The sequence below is a fragment of the Bombus flavifrons genome, chromosome 15 (genome assembly GCF_040668555.2).
Source record: "Bombus flavifrons isolate JBK064 chromosome 15, iyBomFlav1_principal, whole genome shotgun sequence".
Classification (NCBI taxonomy): Eukaryota; Metazoa; Arthropoda; class Insecta; order Hymenoptera; family Apidae; genus Bombus; species Bombus flavifrons.
This window is the reverse complement of record NC_138456.1, coordinates 7,479,361-7,504,054: the sequence shown is the minus strand read 5'-3', so window position 1 is coordinate 7,504,054 and position 24,694 is coordinate 7,479,361. Positions and strand designations below refer to the sequence as shown.

The 24,694-nt window shown below is 42.6% G+C and overlaps 1 protein-coding gene across 5 annotated transcripts in view; it reads right to left on the bottom strand.

The window, feature by feature from the left end:
- Kdm3 (Lysine demethylase 3) overlaps positions 1–24,694 on the bottom strand; it is a 229,124-nt gene that overhangs the window by 140,505 nt on the left and 63,925 nt on the right. For all 5 annotated transcript variants that reach the window (XM_069129086.1, XM_069129089.1, XM_069129088.1 and 2 more), the window contains exon 7: positions 20,246–20,345. In XM_069129086.1, the coding sequence (XP_068985187.1) occupies positions 20,246–20,345 (100 nt within the window). The remainder of the gene's footprint in view (positions 1–20,245; positions 20,346–24,694) is intronic.

Here is a 24,694-nt window from a genome sequence, read left to right as displayed (position 1 = left end):
AGGAATGGCAAGAACTTGGTTTCGTTTAAATTCGTTTCGCGTTATTATTGCCGTTACTATTTGTAGCGTTAAGTTAACAGTTCCTCTATCTGTTGAAACGATAATGATTTATCGAAGCGAAGATTAATGCCAATCCGAATGGAGAACTAGGAACGAAAATCGCGAAACATCGCAAACTTCCAATGTCTCGATTCTTTGCCCTCGCTGAAGAGATCGGAAGATGTTCGTAGATTTGTCAGGACGCTCGAAATGTAAAAATCCAGCTGCCAAAAGTGCGCGACGTTCTTGGGTTGGCAAACAAGGCCAAGGAGAAAATTTCAACTTGGTAATTCAAGAAGTGCCTCATAAATCAACTGTCACGGTTTTTCATCTCCGACGAAGAAGAAAAACGACGGGGGGAGCGGTCACTGGAGCAGCCAAGCGGGAGAAACGAAACGAGTCAAGGGGGGAAAAAACTGTAAAACGAGAGGAATCGTCGGAAGGCAAAGTATGTTTTAACGAAACACGATCTCGAAAGAATACCATTCGATCGGTATGCTTCTAACGTTATCCACTTCAAGATATAACTGGTAAAATTGATGAAAAGTGCCGCTTTAAATTCCGTGACCACGTATTCGAACGAGAAAAAGGACGAATCCATCGCGTGGCACAGAGAATTTGTAGGAGTGAGAGAAAAAGAGGAACTGGTTAAAATGTTCGGCGACAAATGTTTGCGGAGCGTGCCGCGCCGATATTCACGGAGATTCTGTGCCACTTTGTCCCTTTTTATCGGTGACGCTCTCCTGTTCCGATAACAGGAATCCTTGCCTTCTATTTAACGCCACGTAACACAAATGTACAAAGCCGATCGCTTATTAAATCGCTTTCAAGAAATGAGACGAAATTTGCATGGTTTAAAATCCAGTCTGAAATGCAAATATGGAACGGCCAAGATTGAAATTGAAATGTTCTCCGTTTTTACTTGTCCTCTAACCTTTTCAACTACAAGTTAAATATTCGGAAAACAACTGTATTATATCGAATCGCGATAAAGCAACAATCGCATTATCAATTCGATTTCAATATCAAACAGGAAGAATGTGTCCAGTTGGTTACATTATCAGAAAAGCTGCCGGTAAATATCACGGGTCAGCGATGACGTATGTGTTAAGCTATCGATGCACGCAAAAGCAGAAAAAAGTAAAGTCTATTCCGACGGATACTCAGTGGATTGGACGGTCATAATGAAGTAAAAGTTGTTGAACATTGTTCGACATGGACCTCGCGTGGAACGCGCAGTCGGTCGGTCTAACAAAGCTGAGCAGAAAAGGAAAGAAAAGGGTGAGAAAACAGCGAGAAAAACAATCACAGACCGTAAAGGAAAGACATGTTCGACACACCGTGGAAAGTGTCACGACAGGTTGATCCTGTTCGTCAGTTGTTTGCGTTTCAACGTGCTGCTCCGACTTATACTTTATGGCTCCATATCGATAAGACAGCTTCTTTAAACCATTTTATAAACGTCAAATTATCTGATTTCCCTGTCGGACGCGAAATTTCGATTTAAAGCTACTTCTAAAATTAACATACTCAAAACTTTCTGTCCAAAATTGCAAGCCTATAGTCTACAACTAGTAACTGGCCAATTTCCCGTACACCCTTTGACACTCGTCTCTTTGTCCTTGGATCCTCGCCGCAAAGCACGCGTACGGACAAAGCTACTTTTCACAATTAGAGCGACCAGAAGGCCGAATTGCGAAATGGAACTCTATTAGACACGATCGAACTATGCAGCTAAATGCAGAGAGAGAGAGAGAGAGAGAGAGAGAGAGAGAGAGAGAGAGAGAGGAGGAATTAAATTCGATTTATGGGGAAATAAGTTGAGCCAGTTGCAGAATTTGGAGCACGATGGAGTAGCGAAGCGAGATTGGCGGTCAACCGCGGACGCTGAACCGGCGACTTCGATAATTCGCCGTTTACACCGTAATTTTGCTACGATCGAGCCACAAATTCAGTCAGGCTAAAACGGTTTCCTTCTATAAAGGTTAGCCGGGATCTAAACCGCGATATGTGAGAGGATAGAGGGCCAAGTTTAATCGAAGAAAGAGAACCAACGGAGAAGACTGGACTAATTATATAGCATAGCTGTAGATATTCCCAGCTTTCCATTGTTCTTCGCGATACACGTTCCAGGATGAAATCATGCGAATCGAGCAGGCGGAAGCAGCCAGATACTTTTGGTGATATTTTTCAATCGAGCATCGATTATTTATATTTTTGTATCGACTACAGAGGTTATTGAATGATTGTTAACCCTTTGCACTGCGAATTTTATTTCAATTTCGTTACCAGCAGCTCCCAACGCTTTTAAACTTTTTATTCGAAATTTACTCGAACTAAAAAATAAGACAATTTAAATAAATTAAAAAATAAATTCACTTAAATACCAGTTTTATTCACGCTATTGTTGTATTTTGTAATTTTTAAGTGTATGATATATCTTGCAGCAATTTCCAGCATGCAATTCTCCTTTTCTTCGTTTCACAAAAAAAAAGGTGGACATGAAAGAACGTCGAGTGAAACTCGACAAAGGAGCTCCTGAGATAAAAACTGACGTCAAGTCACACTCGACATAGGAGTGCAAAGGGTTAAGCCACGGACGTTTACACATTTGAGAAACGTGTTCAGCTGTAAATATTTGTCGCTATATCCAGTTCCATTTATCCGATCGCTCTCTACGACCTACGATTAGAGATACCGTCTTTCACAACTTTTCTACAATATTTCACTTAGAATTTTCGCTAGGGGAAAAAACCCGCTGAAGAATCATTGGTTCGCTATCGTGACGCGAATCGTTTATTAAATCCATGTGTATAAAATACCACCACAAACGGATTTACCAATCTGTCTCCGTCATCCGAAAATTTGATCAGAATGACAAAGAGCCGTGACGCAATTTACGAGCGTCGAGTTGGATATTCGCGCACGAGCGCCTGGCAAATATAAGTGCGGAGGGAAGCGTCGTCATTCGGGGATGTTTGCGGGGTCGCGAGCAACCCCTTCCGATAAACACAGTCGCCCTCTCTCTGAATGAGCATCCTCCCTCTCTTCTATCCCTTCCCTAGTTCTCTATCCCAGAGGCGAAACTCTCTCTCTCCCTCTCTCTCTCCCTTTCCCCCTCTCTCTCTCTCTGTTTGTCTCTCTCTCTCTCTCGTTCCTTTGTAGCCTCGCGTGGCAAGGCTGTGCGCGGTAGTTACAATGCACGAGGGGTTGGTTACCGGAAGAGGGAGGTTGTTTCGAGACGGCGTTATCGACCCGTTTTCCCAATCCCGCAGCTACCTTAAAGAGGATCCCTTGTAAATACGAGGCGGCGCCTTTAATGGCTCTGAGAACCTTCCATGAGACTATTTCTTTATTTCTTCTGCCGCATTCTTGTTTTTGGAACGGAATGCTTCGGACCTCTTTGTGGCCGCTGTGTACAATATACTGGACGCACCAAGTTTTCCAGTAAAAAAAAAAGTTTCCAACTGTTCAGCAGGATCGTAAAAACACGACGAATGCATAGCCATCAGCAGTGTAATTATTAATTACACGATTTATGATAAATTTGGAAAGTAAATGACTATTCATAACGAAGCAACGATGAAATAAAGTGTTTTCACCGTAGCTTTCGTTTGGTCGAGTGAAAAATGAGGTGGAAAGTAAGCAATTAATATCGGTAATGCCGGTCCGACAGAAATTACGATATTTTAATTTTCACAACACAATGCGGAAACGCTCTCTGATTTCCTAGCAATGCGCCGCGCATTCTGTTATTAGTTAATTAATTGGTCGGCTATGTACGAGTTGGCTGGTCGGAGTCTGGCCGCGTGGAAAGAGAAAAATTCGAAACGCCGGTTGTAATTTATAAATGAAATTACACACAATGGAACAATTCGTATTGTTGCGCCCAAGGAATTATTTATTCTTCCCAACGGCCGATGCGATAAATGCATATTTAACTGGCGTGTCGAGGCGAAATTGTGTGCGAACGGCACCCGTTGCACAACCACCTTCCTTTGCCATCTTTCGTGAATAGCTTCTTGATCTTCTTCAACGAACAATGAGCGGTTTGTAACACTTTTGTTCATTGATGCCGGATACTTGCCATCCGAGAGTAAGCAGATAATGTATAATTTAAACTTCATTGTTCGCGCTTTGCTTTTCCCCACGCTAAGCGTTAATAGTATCGAGATATGTGTAATTTTATGTGCTACACTAAATTAGCCGCGTAGTAATAATACACATATATAGTAAAACAGAAGAATACAACTGTTCCGTTGGTTTGTGGTAAAGAAGATGCTGAGACAAAGAGAGTGCTGAGAAGCGTGCAAATGTGTATCGACGAATATCTTGTGAATCAGAAATCAAATAAATCCGAAACTATTTTGATATCGATTCTAAGTGTAATCTAAGTGTTACTATACATATATTTCGCCGATTAAAATCCACAATTCTCAATAAATAAATTTCACAATCGTTCGGTGGTCGCAAAAATTCAACAAGTTCGTACCTACAGCCTATAAAATCAGATTTTTCTACTACTATCACTGCGAAAGGGTTGACGATAGAAAATCGAACTTTTATTCTCTGGACGATCACAAAGATACGTGGAAGCATTGGAAACAAGGCGCAACTATTACTCAACGTTCTTCTATCGAAGCAAATCGCGACTTTCCCCAGTAGTAAATTCCACGAGTGCTGCTTCTAGAATCCAAGGCCAAGCCAACCAGAATGCTCGGCCGCCGTTTACAACCCACAATTCACTGATTCATAGTTTATTATGTAGCTCTTGCAATCCTTGACTTCCTACGTGCAGTTTTCAGTTCTCGGCGACCAAAGGATCTCTGCATGCGACTTCCTCTATCCATCTCGTTCGCCTCGATACTTTATTTATACGGCTAGCAGGGATTCTCTGTCTCTGCACGAGGAACAGTGTACAACAATAGGCTGACTCACGCCGCTCTCGACAATTAGGACAGGCCTTTTCTACGTCCTGCGCGAGCTTCTCTGTCTAGACTGGTCGATAGGTCGCGTACTCGTGTGGGTGAGCAGAAACATCCCACACAATGGAATTTTGTTTTTTGTCCCGTGTCTCCTTATATTCTTGAATTCTTTGAGTCAACTACACGGGTTCCTTAGACTGTGAGCAGACGTGGGCTGTTTGAAGGTTGTAACATCGTCGAGACTGCGAAATATATTCGGACGGCTTTATCCCTCGGTCTTTTCTTTTTTTAGAATTTCTGTATTTAAATATAGCGTATTGTATAGCGAGAATCTATATTCGACGCGACAGAATTTAATCCACGCGTTCTTAGCAATTTCAAGGGGAAGAAAATCATCGTTCCACGGATTTACCTGCTTTTAGATAAAATTATCGCTGCGTGGAAAGAATTTTAAACGCGAACAGCGCCAAGAGAAAGAGAGAAGCGGAGTACGTGGGACGAATTAGACAGGCCAGAATAATGCAACTTGTGTGAAATTATCGCAGGAATAATGAATTAATTATACGCCGTTCATACAGCAACAACTTCCGGCATATTTTATAGCGCACCCATTTTAATCCGTGACTCGCGCATATTCGGAAGTAAATAAATTAATATCGATCTTTTGTTCGTCGTACTCATTACGTTCTGTGGCGCATCAAAAGCAAGCAAACAGAAAGAAAGAAAGGAATAAAACTCGTTACATTTTTCCCTCGATTCATTTCTTTTTTTTTTTTTTTTTCATTCGACTTCTGCGGTTCAATAGCCTCGAACGTAAAAATTGATAAAAATCTTCGATCCGGATCCGTGGCTAGTTTTCATTCAAGATCGCATATTTTCGTCGTTCGTTCTGCTGTGTGTTCGTTGATAGTTCTTGTACGCGTGTTTCCTCCTTCCCTCGCATTTCACTTTTTCCCCCGTTTTCATTTTTCGTTCGAGTCCGGGCCATGCGCGCGTTTCGGCACAATCTAAATCTCACGAAGCGGTATAAATGGAAAAGATATTTTTTTTCCCCCCGATGGAGCTGTGATGGACGATCGGAAATGAAACGGTGCTTCCATGGAAACCGAATCGCGAAACGGAAACAGCCCGAATTGAAATAAAAATGAAACAAAAAAGAGAAAAGAAAGAAAAGGACGGAAAAGAAGGAACTTAATTAACGAGGCTACTCCTATTCTCGAACCGTGTTATTCTCTCTTCAGCGACGCGAAAATACTTTCTTGTTCGAATGAAAATTATCGCAAAGGTGAACGAACGTTAAAAACGCTCGGCAAATGAAAAATAAAAGTGGAGTGCAGGTAGAGGGGCAGAAAAAAAAAGAGAAGAAAAGAGGAAAAAGAGAGGAAAGGGAAAGGTAAAAGGAAAGAAAAACAAGCAGTAGTTTGATGCGAGCGCGAAAACGGTGGGCGTGCCTGGCTCGCATCGTCGCCCGGCAACGCGTGCATGCATAATGCACGCAAAAGCGTGCGCAGCTGCGAGACGCGCGTGCAGATGCATTTAGCCGGCCGACGATGCGCTCTTTAATGAGCTGCGATCGTGCGCTGCCCATGTTTCGCCTCCGATCACCGTTACCGCCACCGTTCTCCACGTTTATTAACCCTTATGTTGCTCGATTGTCCACTTCTATTTCTCTATCAACCGTTTTTCACGTTGCTGTAAAAATATCGCCACTCCTTGTTCACTGTATCAGGTCGATTTATATTTTTGAAATAAAAGCGGAAAGTCTAAAATGTAAAATTTACAACGAATATCTTCGAACATTTACCGTAGAAAATTTTCACGAATAATCTTGTAATCGAGATGTAACGTAGATTACGAGGAGAACGATCGACTGATCGGAATTTCATGTTCCTCTGAAATAACGATCCAAACGATAGAATGAAAGTTAGCAGGAGATGTTTGGACGAGTTACAGTTCGAAGCTAAAATGCCTCTCGGTCGCGAGATCAGGAATACGAGAGATTAAACTCACGCCAGTAGCAATTACTTTCGGCGCCACGGTGAAGCAAGATGTTTTACGAGGTCGGAGAACTCGCAGAGAGAAGGCTCGCCGACCGAACGAGACGAGTGGAGTCGCTAAACGACGAGAACGCGCAAAATTCTCCTACGATCCCGGTATTTTCCGCCTGTTCCTTTTCCACTGAGAATCCCGTTTCCCGGGAACGCGACCGCTGAATAGCCGATTGCTCGAGCGATCGGTGCGCGTACCCGTCTTTCTCAGCGTTTTCCCGAAATAGACGGACGCATTTCAAAGGAGTGGAATGCAACGAAACGTCGTGGAGAGATTTTGTAACTCAGTCTCCGTTTGACGAATGACCGGCGCTACTTTGAACCGAGAATAGCGAACCGAAATATTTCGAGTCCATTGAAACGTACGATTCTTCAACGAAAGGATCTGGCGCCTTTTTAACATTTTTTCCATCGTAATTCTCGTCTAATCCTTATGTTCAGAACTAAAATATTCGTGTACCTTCATTTCCTACATCCCTTTCTTTGTTCCATTATTTTCACCAAACTACTCTCAGTTTCCATCCGCCGGTGTTGTTAAATCTTCTTCTATGATAGTAACAAGTTTGGTGATGAAGCGAAGATTCAGATGCGAAGAGAACAGAGTTAAACGAACAAGTAAATAACAGCGACGTTCGCAGAGCAAAGCCTTTAACCCGGCTGTTTGAAACTTTAGAGGCAAACAAAATCGTCTGTGATCGACGATTACCTTCATCGATAATTCCGTCGATTTTCTTTACTTTCTGTTTCTTAGAGATAGCGGATTTAGCAAGTAAGTTTTCTCTCCTCGCTCTCTTAATAAACAGTTACACGCGAGAAAGATGCGTGGTCCGAAATGAGAGAGAAGTTTGGAAACCGAGAGCCAAATGGTCGTTGAAAGGCTTATATCAGTGACGGTTTGGCAAGTCCAATTACCAGACGCAGAGAGAGAAAAATCGGGCGCGCGTGCGTCCGCAGTTACGCCGATAAATCCGCGGCGAAATGTGACCATCTGTAAGAATAATGCGACGCGAGGGTCTCGCTTCGATATATCCGTCGGAGCAAGACCCGGATGTACGGGAATAGCGGGTCGCGCAAAATCCGCAGCGTGTCTGCGTGCGTGCGTGAGCGCAATAAAACCAGCACCGAGCAGGGGAAAAGTTGGCGGCCTGCCAGCCGGAACGAAGCTAATCTCACTTTCGGTTTTGTGCCGTGCACCAACCTATACCCTCGACACGCCATCGCTGTTCTTCTCTACCATCCATCGGCTATTGCCCACCTGTGCAAATTGCAATTCGATCGCGCCCATCGATTTTTCCAATCGTCGATCCCGCGCCTTTTTCCTCTATCTCGCGATCAAATTCTAATCGGAATGTTTCAGTCGTCGGATCAGAGCTCAGAAGCGAACAGCAAAATAAAGTGCAAAATCTGCGTGAACACGGACGTATTATTTAAGAAACGTAACCGCGATGAACGAAAGACGCGGTAGAAAGGTAGATGATCTCGCCAACTGAACATCGTAAAGAACATCGAGATATTCGATACGCGCGTTTCTCGATATAAAAATCCGCGGATGAAGAAGAAAAGCTGGAGGAACTCCGGGGAATAAATACGTCTACGTTGGAAAATCAAGTTCGAACCCTTGGAAACTAGGAATTACGAGAGTGAAGCTAACAATGCCTCGCAGCGATAAATGGTGTCTTGATTGAAACAGATCGACGGACGTGTCGGTCGGAACAGGGTGGGACCTGGTTGCATTCGAAGAAAGATTAGCGAGACTCGCAAATTGCGGTGGAAGGAAAATTAATGCGATTCCTGATCCGGTATTACGACTGGATTAAACGACTCGCAATCACGCGACAGACACGAGAGCATGGGAAAAGTAAAAAGATGGAAGGAAGCGGTTTCTGTCTGTTGGAAGGCCGTCGTGTCTCGCGTCCGATGATCGTAGGACACGAAGGATGGAGAAATCGGTAGAGATCCCCGGTTGGGAACTCATCGATATCTGTCCATGCACCACCTGCTACCCGTCGCAGCCATCGTCAGATTGCACCTGCGTGCACCTCAACCCCTCTCGAACGCGCTCACAGACGGAAGGTGTGCACTGGAATTCGACGACGAACAGCTGCTCCCGGAGACCTTTGGCTTGTTCGACCGATTATGCAATCATCGGGGAAACCGAGGGAAACAGAGAGGAGCCGAGGGTCGACCTAGACGCCATTTAAATGGATATTTGCGTTCCAATGCGTTCAGGTGTTGTGGGATATAAACACGAGCTTTTAGCTGCGTTGCTAATTCTTTCGTTGGATAGAATGGAATATGGAACAGATGACTTGTTGCGGGTATTTCAAAAATAAATCGATACTCCATCGTTTTTACGTTAATTTCTAACATGTTAAATGTTCGATTTCGCTGCGTCGATTGTCCAAATCCTTCCTTATTTTCCACACATACTTGCGTTATCGCATCGTATAATTTTCAAGCTGACGATTTTCCTTTTCATACGTGTACGATACGAATCGTTAAAAAGCTGAGATTTTACACGTTAATTCACTAACTTGATTCAGTAATTTAGAGTAGTTTATGCAGGGTGGTTGGTAACTGGTGGTACAAGCGGAAAGGGGGTGATTCTACGCGAAAAGAGAAGTCGAAAATATAGAATACAAATTTTTTGTTTTAATTCTTTGTTTTTTTTTTTTTTTAATTTTTCCGTCGAAACAACGATCTACAGTGAGATCCGTTATAACGAGACGCGATAAAGTGCACGCGTACCGAGCGAAAATTCAAAGTCGATTTTCTCGAAAACAAAGCCTTAAACGAAACATTTTTATTCTATATTTTCGGCTTCTTTTTTCGCGTAGAATCACCCCCATTCCGCTTGTACCACCAGTTACCAACCACCCTGTATAAGTCGAATAGGAGCGAGATTCTTTCTTATTGCTTAGGACTTTATCGTCTTTATTTCTGCTGACATAGTAATCGATGCCACTTTTTAACGTGGGAAACTCGATGAATAGTTGTACGAAGAAACGGTTTTTCAAAAAAGCCAGTTTCTCGAAGCGTGTACTTTCCAAGCTTTGCATCGATCGATCTTTCGTGTGAAAGACATCGTTACGTCATTCGTCTTGCAAGTCGTAATGCCACTTAAAAAAGACAGAAAGATCAGATTATCATCCTGTAGCTTTCCGCGACCAATCATCTTTCTTTCTCGTTTTCCTTTCCCTCTGGGAAGCTTATTAACGAGCCTGATATTTCTGCTTCGAGAAAACTGCAATCGCTTCGAGACTCGAGCTCCTTCCTTGGAAAACCTGATATCTCAAAGGGACGTTATTACTCGAGCGTAAAAACTCCAACGAAGAAAATCTCTATAAAGCTTGTTCGCGTTACGACTTCCACGACAATTTCTATTGCAATTACTGAAAAACCGATTATCAAAAGCTTGCTTGGTATTTTCGTGAATTTTTCAAAGATGCTGAGTCGCTGTTCTCATAGATAGTCGACGTGATTGCGAGGCAAGAACGCTTCGCAAAGGGCGTGCAAGTGTTCGAGCTGCACATTCCAAGATCTTCGAACGATGACAGAAACTACTTCGACAAAGTTTACCTGAAAGTTGTGCGAGACGTGCGAGGATCGAGCTCCGGTAACTACTCCCAAACACTTCACGTCCCTGAGGACTAACGTGCCCTCGGGATCGAAAAGTCGTAACCTACGAAGCGCTCGTGGCGAAAATACTTTCTTCTCGTCCGTAAAATTTTCTCTTTTCCTCGAAACGAAACTTCGAATCGTTTTTTCAGACACGTACGTACGAACAACGATAGAACTCTAGACACTCTTCTACGATAATTTATCAATTAATAAATACGCGTTCGTGCAAACCGAAATTACGTTCGATCGTAGTTCGCAGATAGTTGGAATCCAACGCAGCTTCTACGATACTAATATTAGTTCGATCGTGCAACAACGTCCGAATGTAAATAAAATAGTTCAGTCGAATATTCTCGTCGGCAAGTTCACTGGCCAAATCTCGAGTGTTAACGCTGATAAAAGGCAGGATTGTGACACGGTACTGTGCGATACGGGTTAAGAGAAGAAGCAGCGGGAAGAAGCTCATCGATTCAGGAGTGAAATGTGAACCAGCCTGAGCCTTATCCCCGGTTGGTTCTTACTGGAACAGTCTCAAGCCGTCGACGTCATCAATATTCGTAAGGCGAAGGTGCTCCCTGATCGTTGGCGATAAAATTCCCTGGTAGAAAAGCTCGACCAACCGAGTCAAAGAGGATAGAATACCCGAGGCTCTTTACGATCCCTTAAAAGCAGCGGTTTCAAAGACCAAGGAGATCTCGCGACGGCTCGTAAAATCAGGAAGATCGATGACCATCCGTGGAAAACTGCTTGCAACCGAACCAAAGGACCGGAAAGGCAATTAATCTCTGGATACATTTGGTAATCGATAAACGAGAAAGGACGTCAGACTCGCGATATTATTTAACGTAAAGAATAAAAAAGTACGTTATTGGTAGGACGGAGAATGAGAGGAAGGAAAAAGCGTTTGAAAGGAAGCAAAAACACGATATTTCACGCGACCTGTGAGTTCAAGGGAATTCCAGCTGCTGGTAGTACGTACGCGGTGGTGGAAGAGCAGAGTACGACCGAGCAAACGAAAAGTTAGTTAGCAACAATAATTATCCGAGTTCTGCAACTAGTGGGTGAAACGGGCGAGTCGAGCTCAAACTGAAATGGATATAGCCTCCTAATTGCCTCGAGATCGCCATCCACCTGTGTACAAATTCGCAACCACTGTGTGTTTATTGCCGTACTGGCATTGCCTGATAATTTTCTTGTTTCGAAAAGTTCGAGCGAAGACAACAATTGCAACAGTTTATTTATTTTATCTGGTACTTAACGGGCTGGGATTCGATACGATTACGTAAAAGAAGCTTTTACGTTCAAATTAAGAAAGTTGTCGATATTCGAAGTATAATAAACGATTAATTCGATGGAATTCTAATTATCTACTCTCACGGTAGATTGCCTACAATTATCGATAGATTCGACAGTTCGTAGATCTGCAAAACAAATGAAAGTTAAATCGAATGACTTGATTTCGATCAACTTCCTTTTCCATAGTTGGATACCAAGCAATTTACAATCTTCCATTTAATTATTAGATCCTATCGATTTAGAATTTCCATTCACAAACTACGTGTCTCTGCGTTTATAAGCTTTTTCCAACGCACATGTTGTATTTCAAACTTCTTGTACATTTAATGGGACTCTATTCTCTAAATAAAATAAATAGGAAATTCCGCAATTTTTAGATTCTTTTCTCTTTTTCCGGATAAAACGCGAAAGGTACTTTTTTCCTCTTGCCCTATCTATTATTTCTCTTTTTCATCGTGCAAACAAATTAGATTTCATGTGGCGGGATATTCCGACGGAAGAGGGAACGTGCGGTACATACACGCAGCGACGTAAAAAATTTATCGCGTGTAGCATCGTGCACGCGCGGATTCCACAGGCGTGAAATTATCGGCAGAAACGCGCGCGGAGTCGAGCAGAAGAAATTTCTTCTGGTATAGCCGGTAATGAAATTTCCTCGGGGAACATTGCATCGGATGCGCGACATCCGCGGGAAAAAGAATTTCCGGCCGATCGATGAATTAATCTCGTGCGCGTCGTCGGGCGAAAAAAATGGTGGGAGACTGCGAATGGGACGTGTAAATAGCGCTGTGCGCATTCACCTTGCAAATCAATACTCGGCCGCATCATTAAATTCAGGCTTTTAATTTAACTGCCGCGGGATTGGTTGCTCGATGAAAATTACGGTTCGCGCCAACCAAACCTATCCAGATCAAATAAAACCTGTCCAGAATTGTTTATTGGTTGTTGCAATTCCGCTTCCTCGATAACTTACAGTTTCTAGCCATTGTGTTAACTGTTTTAACGATCGCAAGAAGAATTTCGATTTGCAGATAACTCGGGTGCTCTGACGATTGTGTTGACTGTTTTAAACGATCAAAGGAAGACATTACGTACTTGTACATAAATTAAACGAAGTAATTCAAGATATTAGATTAGGTTACAACATATGAAATTTCAGATCCTTTACCTAGATTGTATGAAAGAGTATGTTGCGTGGCTGCAGTCCGATTTATATTGAAACGTCGATTTATGCTTCTTGCTTTCATTTATCTTTTGTCGAAAATAGCATTGCAAGGCCTGCAACGTTCTATTTGCAACAATGAATATTCATGAACTCCCAATGTGCTACAATGAATACACATGAAATTAGTCATTTGCCTTCGTGAGTCTAAACTTAGCAACGATTCACACTAGCCAAACTAGTCAAAGGTACGGTCAGATCACAATCGAATGTAGAATTTTGCCAAGACATTCACGCTAGACGATCGGAAACAATCGAATCTCGTCGCAGTCTCTTTCGTTCCTATTCGCTCGAAGGAGAAACGATGTCGTTTTCCAAGCATACGTATACAAATTTTTGTAACTGAAATCACGTAGTAGTTTGCTGTAATTTCGTACAAATTCAATTAAACGCTCCATGTTCCTTTTCGACAATTGTGCGGGATCTCGGTCGCTAGGAAACTCGATCGAACCGCCTACTCTCAGTGCTCTCACTGGATTACGTGTCAGCGATTTTGCTGACTTGACGTGATCTGGGCGTATTGTGATCGCTAGTGTGAATCAAGCTTGGTGATTCTGCACAAATAACGCTAATACGTATTTACTTGTATTTAAAATTGAAAAATTGAAGAACTCGACTTCGAGGGAACGAGATTTTTTGAAAATATTTTTCGAAAGATTGCAAGGCTATAGATGAATGTGAACTTACTCTGATGAAAAATAAAGACACATCTATTCCGAGAAAGGAGATCGAACATTCCATATGTCACGACCTAATACAACACAGTCAGGAAGGAGAAGGTGTCATGCGCATGCGCGATGGATCGTCACACACGAACAACACGATCGACGATGGATGAGTCACCTAGTAGGTGACTGTGGATTCATTCAAAAGTCGTGGCTCGTCTCGTATACTGTGTGACGATGTGCGATCGGTGTCCATTCGGGTCAAGCGATGCAAAACCTCTCTCTCCCTTTCCCCTGCTGTTCCGTGGCTGTCCGTGGTGTTGCGCAACTGCGCATACGTGAACGCGTATGCCAACACAGCCGATATCGATCTCGAAATTATGCATTCGTCGAACGACGTTTCCTACGCGCAGCCTCGTCGCCCAGCGATTTTCCGCTTCGGAACGGTGAATTAAAACGCGAAAAACCGAACGATCCACTTTTTCCCCTCAATCTCCGAACAAACCTCTTTTCTTTTTTCTTTTTCAATGCGAGACTTCATACGAGAATTCCTCGCGACAATTGAAACTTGTAATTTCCATTTTCCAGTAATTCGAAAGAACAGAAAAAAAGAAAAGGAGAAAGAAAGAAGAAATCAATTCGAAATCAATCAAAATCGAATCACTTTTTCAAACGCATCATAAATTCATAGTCGACTAACGTGCGCAGTAATAAACTTTCGCGCTTTTCGATGCAAATCTTTCGAATATGAAATATCGAAGCTGCTCCCTTCTTATCGTTGCAAAAACTCTTCAATTATGGAGCACAATTTATGTTTCATATTCTATTCGCTTTATCGTTGAATGAATAGGACACATTTGGCAATTCGGAGATGCGTAGTCTGGTGGCTAATTAGGCTGGTTAGTATCGGGTCGGAAACGTGAGGTATTTCGACCAGACAGTGATACCAGCTTTTTCCAGGCCATTTACAGGCTACACGCCGTTCATTGGCCGCCAGATGCGGCCTTGTCGACATGTGGTTCGACTAGCTTGCAATTCGTGCATACGCCGCGCGCCTAATGTTAAATGCATATACTACGGGAATACGACAGACCGCCCACGTGCTGTTCAACGATACTTTAATCTGCCGTTTGCAGTGTGTCCTCGTTGCGACTGTACCTACATCGTTCTCCTAAACTTTCAAACGATTACTCCACCGGTCGACGAGTAATTGATCGTCTTAACGCATTCTCGTATATTATAATAGCCAGATTTTGAAATCAAGGGAAATGAAGGGTTGTGCAATCAGAATGACGAACAGCTCCGAGAAATCTGTCTCGTGGAAATATTTGAACATTTACCATGGAAAACTGTCAAGTGGAAATTTCGTGGTGAATTTTAAAAGCAAAAGTTGGTAATAAAATTGCAAAATATATATAATAAATCCATGTGATTTCGTATAACGAACATAATACATTCATAAATGATATTTACGAGCGATGGAACACCTCTGCGAGCCTCCTCTATACATCACAGTCGTTCATTAATCGGATTCTCTCGCTACTTTTGTATCAATAGAAGAAGGAAATCACCGATTCGAATACGTTTCACGATCTCGTAACCGTAGAGGGAGTCGTCTCTAACGAACACGTCTTTCGCTCGTTCGATTCTCAATAAATCTCGATTTACTATGTTCCCAGGAGTAGCCCACCTTTCTCACGGTTCGCTCTTTGAAGACTTATAGAGCGACGTTTCTTCTTGCTCGAACGAGGACTGTCGGACGAGGGACTCGACTTTGAGAAGTTGGCAGACGAGGAAAGAAAGAAGAAAAAACAAGTGTCGACGTCTTTGCAACCAGGATTGGTAAGCTGCCAAGCAAGTCGTACGTATTACAACCAGTAACCACTGCTATCAATCTCATTCTCGTACAATCTCCTCGCTCCATGTATATTTTTTACTAAACTTGCACCCATTTTTTTTTTTTTTTTTTTTTTTTTAGTGGAATTGCATTCACCGCATTTTGCGCGAACGATCGTCGATCAAACGAAAAATATTTCCGTAACGAGCGAAATTAATTTCCGAACTTGTTAGAATCGTTGAGAATTCTGTGATTAATGTGTCACGGTATTTTTACTACGGAAGTTGCCTTTGTTATGCATGCGCTGTTGAAATATTAAATTCCTCGTGTTCGGTGATCTGCTAATTAGGAAGAAGAAACTATGAATTATTTTTTAATTATCGGTAATGTGGGAACGGAAATTTTTGACGATTGTTTCTATCGAGTAACTGAGTTTCAAGTGTCAGAGATACGTGAATCGACCGAGCAACTTGAGATTGGCACGACTATCCAAAGTTTCGAGACTACACAGACTATGCGGAGTTTGCTCGAATACAATGAAAGAGATTCTGAAATAGGGAATGCCTGGAATTTAGAATAGTTCAGTCTTTGAATTATATTCCATCGCGTTGTATCGCACTTTTACCACCTCAATATACATAATGTTATTTATCTTGATATTGGAACTTTCACAGATAAAATTTTCAACGGCACACGTTTCGCTAATTAACGCATGATATTTTCACGTACAGCGTATCTACTCTTCTTTCCTCCATTTTCTTTTGAGTTTCTCTTCTAAAATATTTACGCGACGTGGATTTTCCTCGGGCCGAAATAGAGAAGAATTCCATTCCACCCCCGGTTTTTGCTCGCTATTACTACGAAGTATCATCGCCCGATGCAGAGAGAGAGAGAAAGAGAGAGAGAGAGAGAGAGAGAGAGAGAGCTGACAGTGTCTCGTAGTTGTATTTTCAGCAACGTGTCATCCGGTTCGCGTTTTATGCGATGCGTTTATTTTCGGAGGGAGGCGGAGGGAGAAAAAGGGGAGAAAAGAGAAGTTGGTCGAGACGAAGCGAGGAATTACAGCGACGCAGGCCCCACTTCAAAGGAGCCCTCGTTACTTTATTAGCGCGTGCCTCTACCTCGTACCTCGCAGAAAGAAAGATCGTGGCTTTGAATCTTTGCTCGTGAAACACTGGATAAGTTCCCAGAACGATCGCATAAATTTCTTTGCTTTCCACGCGGTGGCAGAATCGAAACCGATGCTCCGGATCTTCCTTCGGACGTTTTCTATTTCTCTAGAACACCGAGAATTATCGTTCTCCGCGTAGTTTTCTCTTTCCTCTCTCGGAGAATACGTAATCGCCAGCTTTCGATCGATCGCGAACGCGTCTAAATGTCCAATGATTCACGAAATTATTTTTATAAACGTATTATGCGTCGTATACGAAACTTCTTGAAATTTAGTTAGCACGAGACACGATTATCGTACGTTGGTATAATTTGATATAGACACACGTCCGTGTCGGAATATATTTAATAAAAAATTCGAATAGCAATCTCAAACATATAATTAGCGCTAAAGCTGATCTCGCCAAATTTTCTGACTTACTAATAATATCTAATTAAACGTTTACGTATCTTAATGATTTTTGTGATTTTCAGATGTGTGAGCGATTGCATACATTTTCAGACCCGTTTCGTGTAACACACATAATATATCCATAAAAAGTTTCTACGAGTGTTCGAATACTTTCGTGACCCACTCTACGTAATCTCCAACTTTCGATCGAACGCAGATTGTACATTCGATAGAACGCACGTGTCTAATATATCTCCATTGTCGTGCTATTAATCTTTCTCCGCGGAGAAATTGAAAAATCACGGGGAATCCCACAGAACGGGATTGTGGAACACGCGACCAACTTTTCGCATCGATGCTTTACGCTTTCGAGAGGTTTACAGGCGATCTTGCGCACGGCCAAGTATGCATACTCTAGACTCTAGGTCTAGACTCTAGGCTCTAGAGGCTCGAGTGGACATGCAGGAAACGAGGATGAAACGAGAAATAGAGAAGCAATCGCGACGGCTATATCTGTCCGATGACGTAAGGGGACTTTTGCGATGCACTCGCTTCTCTTTCGACTTCCTGCTGCCTGTGCAGAGAAAAGAAAAGAAGAGTGATGCACTCACGATTTCTAACTCGACGACAGCTATCCACTTCCCTCTGATCAACACGAAATTGGAAAACGTGTTCTGTTAACGACGTGACAAATGCTGATGGCATACCATTGTTAATTACTAGCGTATGAATGTTAATATTTATTACTAATTTCTGTTGCGAATTTATCACTTAAAAAAGAAATTCCAAACTACTGAATTTCTTTTTTCAAGCTACTGAAGCTACGAGAAGAATTATAGTTTCTTGATGGAAACAGCGAATTAGCGAAAGTCACGCTCCATATCGTTGATATAACGCGTATTGTGTATCTTTTATACTTTTAGCAAAGAAACTTAACGACCAAACGCAGAATAGCAGCGAATTAATCGACTAGAGTAAAATTGATTGCCGAATCGACTCGAGTGGCCAATGGCCGATATGATTTTGGCATGGAATAATTGGCGAATTAATGAAATAATTTTGTCAATTAAGGAACTATCGGACGAGAACGGGTTTGGAAATAAAATTTGCGAATGGCAGGCTTGCCAAAGCATGCCAAGAATAGTTTCTCTCTGTCGAATCACGCGGTCTTTCGTTAATTTCCTAGAGCAAATGCCATTGTGGAGAACCAACTGTCGCCGATGAATATACCGGTTCCGTAATTGAAGCGCAATGCAACGTAGAAAATCGGATTATAGTTGAAATTTCTCTCCGCGAATGTGACTTGCTAGTTAAAATTTGACATTTCCAATACGGGGCAGCATCTCAATTATTCAGGCGTTCGCCGAACGACCGAGAATTCGAAAGTAAATACTCCGGTATTTAAGCATAAATCGGGTTTAATTCATTGGCAACGTCTAAAATTAGTCAGATATTTAGAAATTAAAATGATTCGATGCGTGATTGGATTTCTCCGGGCAGATAAAATTAATTTGCCAGAGTCAGAATATACGGGCAACCAGATTGATTTCAACTCTACTTTCTGCCAATTTCTCGGTTTCATTTCAATAATTACGCGATTGATGTTCCATTCTCATCCAGGAATTTTATTTAAAAAATCATTCAAATCCTGAAAAAAGCTACGCTATTGAAAAACTATCGTAAAATTTCTACGAAAAATTACAATCGTCGTTATATCGTTGCGACCAATCCGATAGCTCTGACGTTGAGTGTTCGTTTTCGGACAAAGCTTGAAAATCCCGGAGTTCCATCAACATCAGCACCCTCTTTCGCTTCAGAGTCAGCACTTCCTTCCTGCGTGAAATCCCTCGTACGAGCTACGATTCTTTCCATCTCCCCCCGCCCCTTAAAACCAGAAGAGATTCAACCAGACCAGGCAACGAGTCTTTTGTTTGTGGACCGGTTCTTCTTGGTTCTTCGAATCATTTATTCCCCTTGGCGCGCCTCCCTGCCTACCCAGATATCTTTTCCATCCTTCCCACCCAAGCTTTCTTTTTTACCCCTCTTCTTCCGCTCCGCCCTTAACTTCTTCTTTCCCTTTCACAGCCTGCTCTTTTTCTATACCCTGTCCTCTACAGCGCAGTCTCTGTCCCTAGAGAGACGATGCACTTTAAGGCGGCCCTAATTCCACATGGGTTCGCCTCTCTCTCTCTCTCTCTCTCTCTCTCTCTCTTTTTCTCCTTTTCTCACACTGGTTTAATCAATGAGCCCAATGCTCGATCCTATCGTCGGAAACCTTCTTGTCCGACCTTTGAGTGGCTTGCTCGGTCGTGCCCTATTAGGTACGACCCTATCCGACCTCTCTTCATCAACCGTAGGATAGATATAGCCCACGCGTTAGAACGAGGTTTTGCTCTATTATTCTTCTCTCGTACTGATTGTTCGCAGATGAAATATTTGCCTGGCGATGAAATATTTGCCTTTTCTCCGGTCGCCAAAGCTGAGTTTATTGCGTGGTACATCACGTTGGAATTTTTATATGGCGACTCGAGTCCAACGAGGAAGTTAGACTCTTTTTTAACATAAATATGAAAGGGTTGACAGCCTGGGCGATAGTATAGAAAAATTTTGCAAATTGTAACTAATTTGAGGCGCCTTGCATCGAATTCGGTATACAGCAAAACCTCCGTATTCGCGGTTTTACCTACCCTAAGTTCAGAATTAGTTTCATCGATTTAAGCCGTGCTTCTGAAAAATTGAATGGAAAGCTTCCAATCGAGAATTCTCAATCCTGAAAATTATATGAGCGCTGCAGAAAAACCAGCATCACCGGTAGCAAATGATCCTTCTAACGAGAAACTATTTTATCATCGGACATTTTCATCAGTATTTTTTCATCGATTGATGAATTAAATTCTGCCGTAGATATATAAGCTACGTGATCTATGTTCGCGAATATAGAGATTTCACTGTACTTGTAACAATTAACGCAGACGCAGATAGATAATTAGAGCTACACCTGCGTATACGACAATGTAATTGGCGTTCTTACCTTTTTCCAGATGCTGCGAGATTGGGCTCTGTATCCTAGGAGTAGTTTGCAGTTGTGCGGCGTTTCCTGGACGTCCTCGAGGTCTTCTTCCAGGTCGTGGCTGAAATACAAGCGAAATAGATTTGCTTTTGCCAGGCAGTTTCCAAAATAACGCTAAAAACGAAAGTACGGTTCGAGAACACTTGACTTCTTTATTACGTCTGTATTTCCCTACGGATGTATGATAGTAACGTCAGTCTGGCCCCTTTGTTGTCACTCGTAAAGTCACGCGACGGCACTCGAAGGCTAACTTGGACAGGGTTGCGAATAAACGGGGTGCAGGCGGTCCGCGTCTTTGTTCAACTGGCGCATTTATTACCGTAGATAAACGCGACAGCGTGGACGGCACTAGAGATAAACGCCGCCACGTCGTTCCGTATACTGGGTGATCCGGGTAGAATGCGAATAGGTGCACAGTGTTAATTTTATTGTTAAAATACCATAGACTTTTACTCGTTTACGGGAAATTTACAGATGGACAGTATTATAAAACAGTTGAAATAGTTACGAAATTTTCAAAGTGCGATATTTATTACTTATTATAAATTATAAGAAATATTGTTTAATCTGTAAAACAAACGCCTATCTACAGTATTCACGAAAATATGAACTCGCATAAACGTACGCAGATTAATTTTCGTCGAACAAACGTGAATATTTATAGAAGAAATTTTGATTGTTCGGGGCACCCTGTACAGCACCGAAATATCAAACTACTCGAAAGTCATTGTAATTATTTCAAATAAAATCTCGACGCTCGCGTAGCATAAACTTTGGTATTATTTTCGCCAAACAATGGTAAAGATTCGTGAATTTATAGAAGTCTCGTTTGTTTGGGTCACGTTATACAATGGCGGTGTAAAGGGGCCACCGGGTACGCTGCGCGAAGAAGGAAACACGAAAGAAGGCGAGACGTAGGCGAATTTACGAGCGTGGAAAGGATACGCGGCTGGATTATCGGTCGGTGAATATTCTTGAGCTGCAAGAGTGGTGGAGACGCCTCGAGAGAAATTAAAAGCCAGTATCGGTCATAAATATACGAAAAGGTGATGGGGAATTGCCTCCGAAGAGATACTCCCGATAAGACGCTCTGAACAGCGAATAAACTAAGCGGAGTTTCGAACGACGTGCATTCTGTCGGATTCCATCGGAAGTTATCCATCGATCTGATACGAGTTTAAGCGTTCGAAGAGCATTCGTAGTTCCGCGAAATTCACCAGTTTCCGAATTTCACGATCATTCCACCATCTCGCTAACATCGATTATGCTGTTTCACAATTTCGAGCAAAACGTAAATCTAAATATGCAACGTGTTTGAACACTTTTACGACCAACTGTATATTTCAGCAACATGCTCGCAAACACACGACAAACGGGTAAAAAAATATTCGCGAGTACTAGAAAGGACGTGCCTTATAATCCTTTTTTCTCGCTCAACTCGGTCCCTCTGGTAACGCGGTTGAAAAAGTGAGAGGACAGGTCGCGACCTCCTCTAGTCTGAGTGCCAGAAAAGAAGACTCCAGCCTGTTTTATTGTGAATCGAGGTTAAAGTCTCTGGCACGGGACCAGGCATTTCACCTAGGCCGTAGCATTCCGCCGGATGCACATGGCCACGCACATTATGTGGCCCTTATGTAGTCTCGTGTGTATGTATGTACCTTCCTCACATACCGACCGCTTCCCCTTATGTAGCCACGGCCGGCTGATCTACAACTCGTGTACACACAGGCAAGCATTAAAAGGGGAGGCGGTCGTCTACACGGGGGAAGCTCATGAAATAAATAGTTTGCGCCGTCGCTCCGGGCTTTGTGTCGCTGTTGCAGCGCCAGTGGCGTAGCTTCGGCTTCCTTCGATATCCGCACCAGGAATGCGGAATAAGTGGGCCGACCGAGGAATCTCGCACGACCGAATTATTAATGTTTCGTCGCGGCGAGACTCGTTAGAAATACGCCCACCGAAGATCGTATCGACTCGCTCGTTACTCGCACGCGAGCAACCTAATCGATTCCACCGACGAAGCCGACGAATATCCATCAGAGCCTGTATCACTGGCCTAGGAGCATGATTTATACGTAGCCTTTAGCATGGGATGCTCGAGTGTCTAATTACGATTTACCTGTTATCACGATGATAGTGAAAATACAAGTAACCGTATTCAGATAGCAGCGAATAACCAAAGTTTTCTTCCGATAAATAAATTTCCATGATACGTAGAAGCTTGGCGTTGAAATTTCTCGTAAAAGCTATCGTCTACAAAATTTAAAAGACGGTGAAGAGCGTTCGTGGACACGTTTAGATATCCGATAACGATAAACGTATGGTAGGAACATCGCGCAATTACTGTAACAGGGTCGTGTAGTGGTCGAAGGATATGCAGTCTGGGCAGAGCGTTACGGTCGCCTCACGGATGATCCCATAATGCCATTAACGCATCGAGCAACCTCCGCTGTTGCTAGTGATATCGTTGCCGCAGGCGGATATAAGCGGATAGCACCTTTTTCCGGCATATGCTAATCTAATTAATGGCGACACGGAAAGTCGAAGCTGTGTGTGCGATGATCGGACGTACGTATGTGTGCATGTGCACGGGAACAGTCTGGCGTTGCTTAAGTGGTTACCTATGTAACTGGAAAAGATCAGCGCGCAAATATGCATTGGCGTAGCCAGTCGAGAATATCGACCCTACTAACGAATAGTACGGACCAGCTTCGATAACGTAAGAGTTCAATTTGCGAGAAAAGACTTTTACGATCTACATCGAACATCTTTCATTTTGTTACGAATCTCTTCTTCAACGAAAATTTAAACTCGGAAAACGATTCAACGTTCGTATTTCAGTTTTGCATCGTTTCACGATACACCAAGACTATAGCCAAACTTTTGATCGATAACGTATGCAGACACGAAGGGTGGCGCGATAAAGCTAGCCAGCTCGCTTGTTTACCGATTTTTACCGCCTACTATCGTGGCCAACCGGTTCTCTGGATACCGGTTGCTCTTTCCTGCCTGTAAACTGGTCCACCCATGCTGTCGACCCCCCTTCGTTCGCAGTATATTCTCCATTTTATCCTATCCAGAAATCTCGATCAATTTCCTCGCCTCTTTTCATCTTTTCCTCGCACTTTCCTTCGTTACCCTTGCGCACGATTTACCAAAAATGTGTTCTCTTACGTGTCTATATTTCGCCTTTCTGCGAGATAGCTGGCCAGTTCATTGGAAGGCACCAAAGACATCGAACCAATCTAAAACGGTGGTAGATACGGAATATGAAAGACAGTCGCCATTGAAGAAAGCATTATGCGATCGTGAACGAATTCACGTAACAGGGCGTATCGTTTACGCGACTTTGACATGCGACAGCAACCGCTGTAAGAGAGATACGGTCGACGTGACTCGTTTTATCTATGCGCATACTTGACTCACATACAAGTCAAGTATCTCGGCGAGGTATTGACAGTCAGGAGGGATCCGTCTGTTCGATTCGCGTACCTTGACGAGTGATAAGTGACAACGACTGATAACAGCCGCGTATTCACGTCCATTAGCACACCGCTATCCGAGCCTTGCTCGATTGGATCGTTGAGAATTTTGGTTCGCTCAAAGTTTCCAGACGAACGAGCAACGTGCGAATATTTGCTCGCTAATTCCTCGGATATTTCCCCTCTGCTTCGATCTATTCGTTCAGCCATTTAGTCGATCGATTGACCTCTGACTTGACGGATAGTCTAACTTCTCATAAATTTACCCTCAGAGATAAATTTTACGCTTATGAATAATTGTCGGGCAACCGATGTCTGAAAGAGGAATCTGGGAATACGACTGTCAGATATGCAATAGCGGCCGATTAAATATGACTGAACGTTGCTATTCGTAGCAAAGCGGAGTGATTTCGAGAGACGACAAAACAGGAGTCATCTTCGATTCACAAGTTGGAAAGGATTATTAATTCAGAATTTTTCGCTGAAATAATAATAAATAATGAAGTTACACGCCACCTACCGATGAAACAGTAATCCTTTTGCCTTTTTAAAAGATTGCGCTCACAACTAAATTTTGGACGAATCTATTGATAAATATTTTATACGTCTGTTACTCCTTTTGATAAGAATCTATAACCAACTTACACGACGACCATGAAAGAAAAATATGGAGAAGTGATATTTTTGTGTTTTACAGGAAAGCAATATTCAACCTTAAAATACCGACGATCGATTCTACTTAAACAAAATTCCCTTCCTATTTGATCTTGGGGCTAAACATATTTCATTGAATATTTCAGAAATATCGATCGTCGTGATATCCAAGTTACAGCCACGGTTGTTTTCCTTTTTACAAAATATGGTGGGTTGATTATCTATTTTTCAGATCTGCAATTTTAAATCTAGAAGCTTCTTTCCTCATCGTTGGCCC